This window comes from Lipotes vexillifer, unplaced genomic scaffold, assembly GCF_000442215.2.
Source record: "Lipotes vexillifer unplaced genomic scaffold, Lipotes_vexillifer_v1.1 scaffold1043, whole genome shotgun sequence".
Lineage (NCBI taxonomy): Eukaryota > Metazoa > Chordata > Mammalia > Artiodactyla > Lipotidae > Lipotes > Lipotes vexillifer.
The window spans coordinates 162,509-174,136 of record NW_006769301.1 but is presented as its reverse complement, the minus strand read 5'-3'; the positions used below and the strand labels follow the sequence as shown (position 1 = coordinate 174,136).

General features: G+C 38.9%; 1 protein-coding gene across 1 annotated transcript in view; it reads left to right on the top strand.

Moving 5' to 3' along the window:
• Positions 1 to 11,628, top strand: part of LOC103080161 (gamma-aminobutyric acid receptor subunit beta-1-like) — a gene marked incomplete at its 3' end in the record, with an annotated part of 137,179 nt that overhangs the window by 692 nt on the left and 124,859 nt on the right. Inside the window, exon 3 of the mRNA XM_007445559.1 lies at positions 360 to 427. Within this exon, the coding sequence (XP_007445621.1) occupies positions 360 to 427 (68 nt within the window). The remainder of the gene's footprint in view (positions 1 to 359; positions 428 to 11,628) is intronic.

Sequence of the window (11,628 nt, the reverse complement as noted above, 5' to 3'; positions counted from 1 at the left end):
CAAATGTCAAAAAAAAAAAAAAAAAAAAGAAGAAACATGTCATTATGGTAAGCGTGCCTTACGCCCTACGCTCTGGCCACACACACACACACACACACACACCACGCCGGAGCCCCAGTCGCAGGTGGATGAACCCCAGGCAGAGCCGACCTTCCCCCGGCCCGACACACCCTCTGCATAGTCACTGCATCACTCGTGTGCCCACACCTGTTTTCCCAGGCTGTCCCCGGCAAGGGGGTGGAGGGCTGGGGGTGGCGGAGCCCATTCAGAATGTAGTAAGCTCAGGGAAGCCCCCCGACCCTCCCCAGCCTGTGGCCACTCTGAGATTATGCCCATAATGTGTCCCACCTCCCCGGTAGGGCCCCCCGTGGACGTCGGGATGAGGATCGATGTCGCCAGCATAGACATGGTCTCCGAAGTGAACATGGTGAGTGGCCTTGCTACTGGCCCGGCAGCCGGGCTTACGCAGATGCGAAACGGACCGGTCCCCTTGCCCTCTGCGTTTCGTTGGCGGTCACCTCGCCCCGGCCCATGGATCCCGCTCCGCGCCCGCTCCCCACTCTGGCACACACACACCCTGCTGGCCCTGGTTTGTATTTTCGACACACACACGGGCTACTGCGGTGTTCCGGAGGAAACGTGTTCCGCACTATTTGGGGAAGGACGGTGACTGTGGCGCCGGCAGAGCCGGTGGGGCGGAGTCAGCGGTACTTTCGCTGGGCTTCCTTCGGTGTTGAGAGGCGTAGGGCACCACCTGCCGGTGGCCGGGCGGCCTGCACGAGAGGGTCCCCGCACGGTGGTCCGCGGCCGCCTACTCCGCAGGCACGGTCCCGGCAGCGGGTGAACCGGACCCACCCATGGCCCGCCACAAAGCACCCAAGCACACAGATGAGGTTTCATAGTGTTCCCTCCCTCTTTCCAGGCTCTAGCACACCGAGTGGCAGGAGCAACAGGCTGAGACAACGGTGTCAAAGTGCTCAAGCCAGATTCTGGGGAGAGGCTTGTATTGTTCCCACGTGAGGGTTGATGAATTTGTCTTGCTGCATCTTGCGAGTTTAAGTTCAAACCGAATGGATGGAGTTATTGCTTTGCTTTGCCTTACAAACCCAAGCATGCCGAAAAAAGCCTGATGATCAAAGAGACTGTAGAAAAGGGAGGGGGAAGGAGAGGGCGATAGTAACATAGGGAGCATAGCGCAATCTTTTCATTGCAAAGAGTTAACATTCTTTTATTTCATTTTTCCTCCTGCCTTTCTGAAGCTGTTGCAAAATGGATTGAAATCATAGCTGTCACTATCTCTGTTGGCGCTTTCCAACCACTGTGTGGTAGCAGTTTTCTAGTTAGAGTTTCCAACTGTTGCTTCTTGTAAGGCAGGGGGGAAAGCCTGTCGCTTTTCTAGAACCAACCACCCAGGGAACAGCTAGATCTACCTGAGCAAAATGCCATTTTTATTCCACTTGCGAAAAAAAAATATTGTGGCAGCAGAAATTTAGACAGCCTGAATAATTTAAAGACTAAAGCCTCTGGGGGTTTTATCACTCTATTTTTGTACAGGCTATTGAATTGTCATTTCATTTCATTATTAGTGAGTCATTTTATTTTAACACGCTAAGGCTTAAGAATTTTTCTTTCTTTTTTTTTTTTAAGGTATGTCAGGGAAAAATACGTATATTTAAAATATATTGAGTGGGATTAGAATAAAAAGTGTAACTATTAAATTTCTGTATTTTAAAGTTGCACTTTCCCCTGCTTTAAATAGCTTATTTTAAATATTATTTTAAATTAATATCTCTGATGGCTGTATTAGAAAAACAATTTTGAAATATCAATGCACAATGAATATTCTCTGACTTGGAAAAGATTTTTAATAGACTCATTTATAAAATTCTGTCACATACGTGTCACTACCACAAAGCACCCAAGATGAACTATTGACAAACACTGGGGAATGTAATAACATGGGCACATATACAAATCATACCCGATCCACACCATTGTGACTGGATAAATTAGGCAATGAATTAGTTTAAGTTGTTTGTATCATGTAGATAAATGATGATAATAATTTCCTTTTCAGTCATTTATTTTGGCACCTTGTAAGTACCCACACAGATAATTTATAAAATAGGAGAAGATTCAGAAGACTCAAAAGGCAAACAGTGCCTTTGCCAGTGGTCTGCTTTTAGAGTACTACGCTTTTCAGAATTTTTTAAATGTATAATTCTGTTGACTATATTTACAAACAACTTTTCAGTTTAAAACCAAAGACAAAACCAAAACTGAATAGAATAGGGAAGTTGCTGTTTAACTAAAACAACCACCATAACAAAAAAGCTCTGTATAATCAGTTGTTCAACTGAATTCATACAGAAGCTCAGAAAAAAAATAATTAAGTTAATTGCTGTACCACTGGAAATAGCTCTTAATGATGGAATAATATAATCTATTTACTCACTGTACCGTGTGTATATGTACTTGAGTTTTTTAAATATTCACCCAACAGATAAACCTTTAAAAAATATATTCTACTAAATTACCCATTACCTTTCCACAATAGTGTTAGAGACATGATGGGAAAATAGAAACCACTGAACATAGGAAAATAATAAACTTTAATTTACTTATTCTTCCTTGCTTCTCTTTTTAATGAAATCTACCAACAAGACCCAAGGTTTATTTTTTCTTCTATCATCTATAACAAAGCATGGGAATACATAGATTGGAAATAACTCCAAAAAAATTGGAAACAAAGAGGAATTTTAGGATTGAGGGTTCTATATAAGCAAAATCTGGATAGTTAGCCCTGTTTAAGAGCACTGTCTGTGGTATGCTTTGATTTTTAGATCATAAAGTAGAGTTGAAATGTCAATGGGAAATAAGACTTATTGCTTTTATATTAAGCGTGTTTCAGAACCCTGATAGGCAGTAACTTCTGAGATAATTTAATAGGAAATTTTCAACAAAATTAACAACAAATAAAAATGGACATCAAATATAATAAAAATAGTTTTAAAGAAAATTCAGATTAAAATCCATTGCTAAAACAATGCTCATTTTTATATTTTTATTCATTACCATTATTATCCACCCATTTCCACATCTGGGAAAATCACATAATTGTACATTACATTAATGGGTTTGAAAACTAGACTGTTAATTTTTGTTCTTTTCCTATGCTATGCTAAGTGAAATATAATTCCAGATTGGTTTCTAACATTGTCTGTTTTATTAAAGACTAACGCCACATCAACAGTATTTTCTGATTCACATCCTTCAGGATTTAAAATATTTTTCCCAAATTTGAAAGAGAGAGAGTTTTTATAGAATCTCTATAATCAATAATTGTTGGTTTTGAGCAGTGAATGGAAAACTGCTGAAGAATAATTCTGACGCAGGGAAAAAAACCATACTTGAGAGTAAGAGTTTTCTTTTCAGGCAATAATATTGTTCATTAAATTAGGAAGGATTTTTCTTTTGGCATCATGGGATGTATTGTGCCTATGATAGTGACTACATACTATTATCTTCTATCATCTTAAAAAAACGACTGTGATTTCCATATATTTAAAATTCCTCAAACCTTCTCTCTTAACAATTTCTGCCAAGCTGTATACCTACACACACACACACACACACACACACACACACACACACACACACAAGGATGACTGAAGAGGAATAAGAGGCAGTTGGAACAAAAGGAGACAGTAGCCCCCAGAAATTGCCTTAAAATAACCACTAACACCTGCTAATATAAGCCCAGTAAAACACAGATAATAGTAAGGAAGTCTTCTCTCAGAGTAGTGGATTGGGGGAACAAGATATTAACTACCTGCAAACAAAAGGTTGAACCCTTGTATTTCAGATTCCAATGACTAGCCCTTCCGTCTTATTAAAGAGGCAGCTTCTGGTCATCAAGGAGGAGTTCCAGCCACAGAGCTCTCTGTCTCTGATCTAAAGACGTGATGGTCTGAGTGGCCATCCCCAGAAAACTTGAAATCTATTGAGTCCTAACTCAAAGTAGGTCTCAACCCAAGCTGTTCCCAGGAATGGATAGCTACTGTGTATTCATTGTTTCCTTCCTTTATGCATACATGGATGCCATAGTGAATGTTCTTATAGGCATTAAAATTAACAATAAAAGCACCCACCCCCCCAAAAAAAACTAAAATGAGCCAATTTTCTAAATAATACCCAAAAGAAAAAGAAATTTTATTTACGAAATGTCCACTCTTGTTAAATCCCACTGTTATTTTAATATTTGATTCCAGAGGTTTCTGGTATATGCTTCAGTTATGTCTAATTACCATCCTCTTGGTGACACCAAACAATAACCACCTGTCACCACTTTCTCTAAGCCAGTGTTTCCCATTCTTTAATGTGTATCTGAATCACTCTGGGATCTCAAAATGTTAAAATGCAGGTTTTTATTCAGAGTTTTGGGATGGGGTCTGATAGCCTACATTTTTAACAACTCCCAGGTGATGCCGATTGCTGGTATATGGACAGCACTTTGAGAAGCAAGATTGTAGTACATTATTCTAAGGGCTAGCATTATTAAGAAATGAACTTTATTTCTCTTAAATTTTTCTAAGGATGATATTTTTCCAAGGTTTCAAATTAAGTTTCAAGTTAATTTCCAGGTAGTTAAACAGGTAGCTGTGCTCAGAAGGGAAAATTGAGTGTAACAGTTGATGACAAGGCTGATAGGGCTTGACTTAAACTAATAAGCAGTCCTCCTAACTGTGTCAATACTTATGAGTCCACCAGCCTTTAACGATGGCTATGAAAATGTTGCCAAGCCCAGTAATTCGGACAACACTATCCTGCTGCTTTACAATGACTTTTCTTCTACAGAATAAAGAACATTGCAAACTGGGTTTCACCCCACTAGGAGCTTGCAATAGCTTTGTAAAAGAGCCTAAACATACTCTTGCTGCTGTCAGTAAATTCCCTGAGGTTATAACAGAATTCCTTTGCAAATAGAGCAAATAGGTCAGTACCATTTAAAGACATGAACAGATATCAGCAGTTAAAGATATAAATACGTTTTTCTCTTATATGAGTAATCAACCAGGTCTCACTTTTAGGTGCTGGGTTACAATATTGTACCATCTGGAGAAGCTAAGAGAGGAAAAACTTCCCTTTGCCTTTCTGTTTGGAGATAACAGAAAGATCTTTTTACACTCTAAGCCACATCAGAGCAAGCCTATCCAGGTTTTTTAAAGTTTGCAGTCACATTTGAAAGACTGTGTTCTTAGGATTACGTGACCAGACTAGGTATTACAGTGTGTAGTAGAATGAAAACAGTAGCATTTATTGAACACGTCCTATGTATAAGGTATGGCTATCAAATGCTTTATATTAGTAGCTCATTTAAGGCTATAGAATTATCATCCCCCATTACAGATGGAGAAACTGAGGTGGAGAGAGGGAGAAGCATGTTAAGAGAGGTTAAATAACTTGCTCAGAAGTTATAGATCTAGTAAAGGGCAGAAGAAGGATTTGAACTCAGGCAGGCTGCCTGCAAGAGTCTGACTTCTATCTATGAGGCAAGTAAAAAAATATTCCTGGCATTTAGCTTTGAGACCTTAAGTGAGTCATTTGACTTCTCCAGGCCTCAGGGTTCTCCTCTGTAAAATGAAGGTAATTGACACAATTGCTAAACCTCTTTCTAGTTCAAATATCTACCATATAAACTTAGGCTATTAAAGATTTTAGACTCTGCTAAAATCAAGATTCTTCGTCTTCATCATATTCTCCTGTTAGATTCCATCTTATTCCATTTTGTTCTCCTTTTAGATGTGTCAGTCAACAAGCATTTATTAAATTCCAACTGAGTGCAAACTCTGGTAATCTCCTGGGAACGTTGCAGTAATGATTGTGTGCAATCTGGGGCCCCTTGGATTACCATTTTAATTGGTCATAGCATTATCATCCATTTTTTCCTAAACACATTCCCAAAGACAGCAACAAGAAATGTTGAACCCATGGTCTTTAAAATGAGACTTGAATGATGCCTGGTTTATATCGTATTAAGCGTTGGAGCCAGGACCACATTTGAAGTATTTCCATCTGGTACTGTCCATTGTATTCAAACAGGGAACATTGCTCAACTATTGCCAAACTAATAAATGTTTCAACACTTAATGTGAAACAGAAGGAAACCTTTATTTTTCAAGATCTGGGTATCCCAAAGATTTGCCCAACCCACCTAAAATCTTTCCATCAGGTGGTCTGGGAGCAAGGGGTGAAGCCACAGTGCTCATCTCCACTGACCATCACTTAGTATCAATTCTGTAAATGTTTGGTGCTTTTTGTCATAGCAGGCCCCCAAAGTCTTGATAGTCCCCTCAAAACACACATGAATCAGATCTTGCCTTATTAGGGAAGGTAAAATATTACAAAAGAAAAAAAATGGTATTAAATATTTCCAAATGATTTGAGTTTCAATAACTCAAATGACATTATCACACTTGAGGATAGTAGGAAGATGAATGGTATATGCTTGCTGTTGATTGTTAATACAGTTTCCCCATGAGCTTTTTCAGAAGAGTGAATCTTATTTTTTGTAATACCAGGATTGAGTTTCTGCATTTTAGAATACTTCTGTTTTCAGAAGATCATGCATTTCATTAAGTCCCTTGACTGATTATTGTTGAAGGAAGTTATAGTCAGTAGCACATAACAATCTATTACTTAGGCCTTGACAGAAATGCTCAAGAAACAGTTTAAAATTAATTCCTATTAGTGGTGATAACTTAGTAAAAAAGGCTGGTCATAAGAAGAATGAAAGATAAATGGGTTTTCTTTAGTGAGCCCAGTATCCCCTTCTTAGAATCCTCATAGCCCTCACTGTTTTTCCGCTAATAGTTTTTTTCTTCTACCCCTCCATTTAAGTGCCTAATGTGTTTTCCCTCCTACAGCCCCAATAAAACTGTCATCGTATTGTATATTTAAGATTAAAGGCATTTTCCCAAGGAGCATTCAACCACTATAGTGAATAAAGCAGATAGGGTGTCTGTCCTTGTGGGGTTTATAGTCCTTTTTAAAAAAATATTTAAAATCTCTATTCTTGAAGTAAAGATTTTTTTTTCCCTTTTGGAAGATTTTGGAAACATCTATAGTTACCTTGATCATGGGATGTTTTGGTTGAACATGTACTTCCTGAACACTTAGTCTTTTATCGTGCCCTGAACTGGGTGCTAGGGATGGGAAAATGACTAAGACATGTTTCATACCTTCAGATATTGGGCTGGCCAAAAAGTTCGTTCGGGTTTTGGTGTACGATGTTATGGGGGAACCCGAGTGAACTTTTTGGCCAGCCCAATATTTTACAGCATAGAGGAGAATGCAGAAACCAAGTTATTTAAAACAATGTGGTAGTGGCTATGATAGAGACATGTATGTCCAGCGTCCTATGGGAGCATAGAGGAGCAGTTTCTAAGGCATGGTGAAAGGTTAATTCCTAAAGAGGAATAGTAGTGAGCACCATGTGTAGGCTGCAAATGAGAAGAAGAAACTTCCAAGCAAAAGGAAAAGCATCAGCATTGGCAAGTATGCCTGAAAACAGTATGGAGTGTTCTGGGAATTATAAGTCATTCACTATTGGGAGAACTTAAAGGGCACAGGGAAGATTGTCAAGAAATAAGACAGGATGTTAACAGCAAGATGTAGGACAGAGTTATTGAATGTTCTCAGTTGCCTAAAAAGAAGCCTCTCTAGAAACATACATATTTTTTTTGTATATGCGCTGACCACTTCTGGAAGAATATACAAGAAGTGAGTAACAGTGGTTGTCTCTTGGAAGTGGAACCAGGACTATAGGAGTATGACTTGGAGGGATACTTACTGTTCTTAATATGCCCCTTTGAATTGTTTGATTTTTAAAAAATCTTAAACATTAAAAATTTTCACTTTAAAAGGACACACACACACACATACACACACAGACAGAGACAGAAACAGAGACAGAGAGACAGAAAGAAGAAATGATGCTGGAATGTGTATGCTAAGGAAATGAATCCTAATCCTGAAATACAGGAAACCTGCTACAGGTTTTAACAGGTGCTACGTTTTGCATTTCAGATAGATCATTCTGATATCTGCGTGGAGGATGAAGCAAAGAAGGCTAAAACTGGGGCCAACATTCCTAGTTAAGAAGCATTACAGGGTATTTTGGAGTCCAGATGAGAGATGATAAATGCCTCAAGGAGAACAGTGGCCTTAAGAATAGAAAAGAAGAGGGGAAAAAAAGAGAAATTCAAACAGAGGCAAATCAGAGGGATTTCATGACTGGTTAGATGTTGGAAGTTAGAGAGGCAGTGAGCCTAGGTTGCCCTATGGGTTCCATATCGAGTGATGGGCACATATGGCACCATCTGCCCAGGGAGGGAAACAGGAAAAGAAGCACCAACCACCTTGTTCACCGTTGAAGTAGATATGTTTTCAGAATTAAAAAAAAAAAGTCAGAGCATGTTGTTGCAAGGTACTTGTGGGAACATTGCGGTAGAATATTGGAGGTTGGACGTATCCTGAAAAAGACTAATTTCTTGGTGACCCTTCTAGTTCTGTTCACATATAAAGCAGGTTCTACAGGGAGAAATCCTGGGTGCATAAATGTGGTAGCTGAAATGAACCAGTTAGAGATACGGAGAAAGGGTGCTGACCAAAGACAGAGAATGAAGTGCAGTCAACTTTAATCTGTAGCAACATTGTTCTTTATCTAGGAGGACCTAGACCCTGACAAGATTGAGAACCTACTTTTCAAATTCACCCAGAGAAGTGACTTTTGTACACTGTTTCAGTTGCTTTTATAAAACCATATAGATGGGAAGAAAAGATGTGTGTGGAACCCACTTACACAGCATCTGCTCTCTCTCTTCTCCATCACATCCCTAAAATGGTTCAGAGTCCTTCTGGAACACCGTGTTTCCATGGGAAATCATATGAAAGCGGTGTGAGTTCTTGTAGAAGGTGTATTTGGCAATGAAGTGAGATGGGATATAATAGACAGCACAAGTGGGACCAACAGAAATGAAGCTTAGCTGCCAGGAAGTTCAAAAGTGACCCCCAGGAGCTTTGCAGAAGAGCTGAAACATTTGAATGGCTTGGTGGGGATGATTTTAAACAAGATTTCAACAGAGCCCTATCCCCACAGATGGTCTCCTGGAAAGTGGATACCTATTTTAGCAAAGGCATATTCATAGAGTGTGTCATCAAGTTTTGGGAAAGAAAGAAGAGAAGCAGCTAGAGAAATAGATTCAAACAAAAGAGGGTTCAAACAGAAGGTAGCTGTTAGCAGTCCCTACCACAGCAGAAAAAGAGTGTGGGTTAAGGTCCTCTGGATGCAGTAGGAAAGTTAGAGGCCAGATGTCTCTTTTTGGTTGCTGAATGGATTAATCAGGGAAGTTGCTAGGAGTGAATCCTCTTTGAATGAGAAGGTTTATTTGGGATCCTTCCTGAAGGCAGGGGAATAGATTTGTTGAAAGCTCAGGGTCCCTGCCTACTCTAGCCCTCTGTGACTCACGGGGAGGTTTTTTTTCTTCTGATCTATTGTTTTCAAGACAAAGATATACAATTCTTTAGTCAAGAGAAACTGCTTTGTGGTTTCCATAGAGACAGGTCAATGACATTTATTTGAAATCCTACCTGTGCCTAGAACATTTTCTCATGTAAGAGGCCATCATTTCTCCCTCCTCCCACCTGCAATCTCTTTCCCACCCAGATGCATCTAGATCTACTTCGACACCCACAGGAAGTCATCTTTCTTCTACAGAGCTTTGCTGTAGCCACATGGAAGAGGAATTTGCTGGAGGAAGAATGTGTAGGGCATATAAACAAATCAAGACTCTGAAAAGACAAAAGACCGAATATAACATAATGATCTTCTTTCAGTTCATATAAGGTTTTTATTAACCTTGCCTTCCACCCCCTCACCACCAGCACTATGTAAGCTACAGGAAGTTTAGGATTATATTCTTTATGATCTCTATGTAGCTCCTAGCATATTATAGGGACTTAATAACATTTATTAGGATTATAAAAGAATTTTTCTAGCTGTAAAAAGTGTTAGTAATAAATGGCATTTAAATTTTCTAATTCAGAAATGAATATTTTCTCTGTCAGGTCTACCTTATACCTTCATATGTAGTTTTCTTTTATGTTAATCATGAATCATGAGCCGTTTCCATAGAAACAACTTTATCACATGGCACAGCCAGTTTTACAGACGCAAAATCACTTCATGACAAATATCAACGTACATATATACATGCATATATATGTATACACACATAACTTTCATCATCTTTAAAAATTAGTGAATTATTTTCATTTTTCAAAATGTCATCTGTATGCTGGTACCTGGACTTTCAATAGTTCTGGAAACATTTAAGAAATTACTAAAGAATACCTGGAGTGATGACTACAAAGTGAATGGCATTTAAAAAGAAGGAAAATCAAACATAAAGGGAAGCATATGAAAAGGCCTCAGCCATTTGGAGTGATTTTGAATGAGGTAAGTTAGATTTTAAAAGACAACCAAGGAAGTTTATCAAATTTGAAAATATAAAGTAAATGATATATCTAATCCAGAAATATATATATTTACTATATATGTATATAATATCTATTATATCTATCTATCTAGTCATTTCTGCTGTAACTGTATCCTTAAGCTAAACATGGATGTTTGCTTTGAAACATCAACTTTTGTCTGAAACTTCCACACCCACACAGTAATTTGTCATAACCAGTAAATGTGTTAAATCAACTACCACATTAAACAGAGATAAGAGATTCTTTCCACTGACACCACCTCTCTGTTTGCCCCCACTCCCAACACACACACACACACACACACACACACACACACACACACACACACAATTCAGCACATCCCAAAGGAACAACCTAGAGCACAAAAATCCCGGTTCAAACCGACTGCGGAGTTGAGGCTGATGAGAAGAGACGAAGAAGATTCAGTATGGAGGTTAATGTTAGTCAGTTGCAAACTTTTGGCTAAATGTGGCAGGAACTGATTTTTAGAAGTTTTGAAGTTGGAAATGGGAGGATGAGGACAGGGTGAAAAATTTGGAGTGGAAGGTACTCACATAACTGAAAAGTTGTATCCAGTTTTTGGTGGGTTATTGGTGCCTATCTCCTACATCTATGTCAACCCCATTTTGGGAGGCACCTCCGCAAGCCGTGTTGTCATGAAGTGTGAAGGGGATTTTATAACCTGGTTTTCTGCAACTGTGGAAGGGAATGACTTTCAGGATGACACATGACAGATTACAGATGACATATGCGCTACTGTGTTCAAAATCACAGTCAACGGACATAAACATATCTTGGTTAATTATGTTTTTACCTAGCTACCATTCAACTTTCGCACATTTTAAGGGATTTGCACTTTTGGTTCTGCAAAATGGGCAGAGATATGTGAGCCCAAACTCAAACAAAGCAAATGCCATTATTCTTTTTCAATACTATTCAGTCTCACTGAGTGGAGGTTTGTTTTTGAGTGGAAATGTGGGACCCTTTCAGTACTGTAGGCAGGGAGAAGGTGATTTCAGAAGCTACCTGCTTGAAATGCCATCATCAGATTTTTTTTTTTTTTTTTTT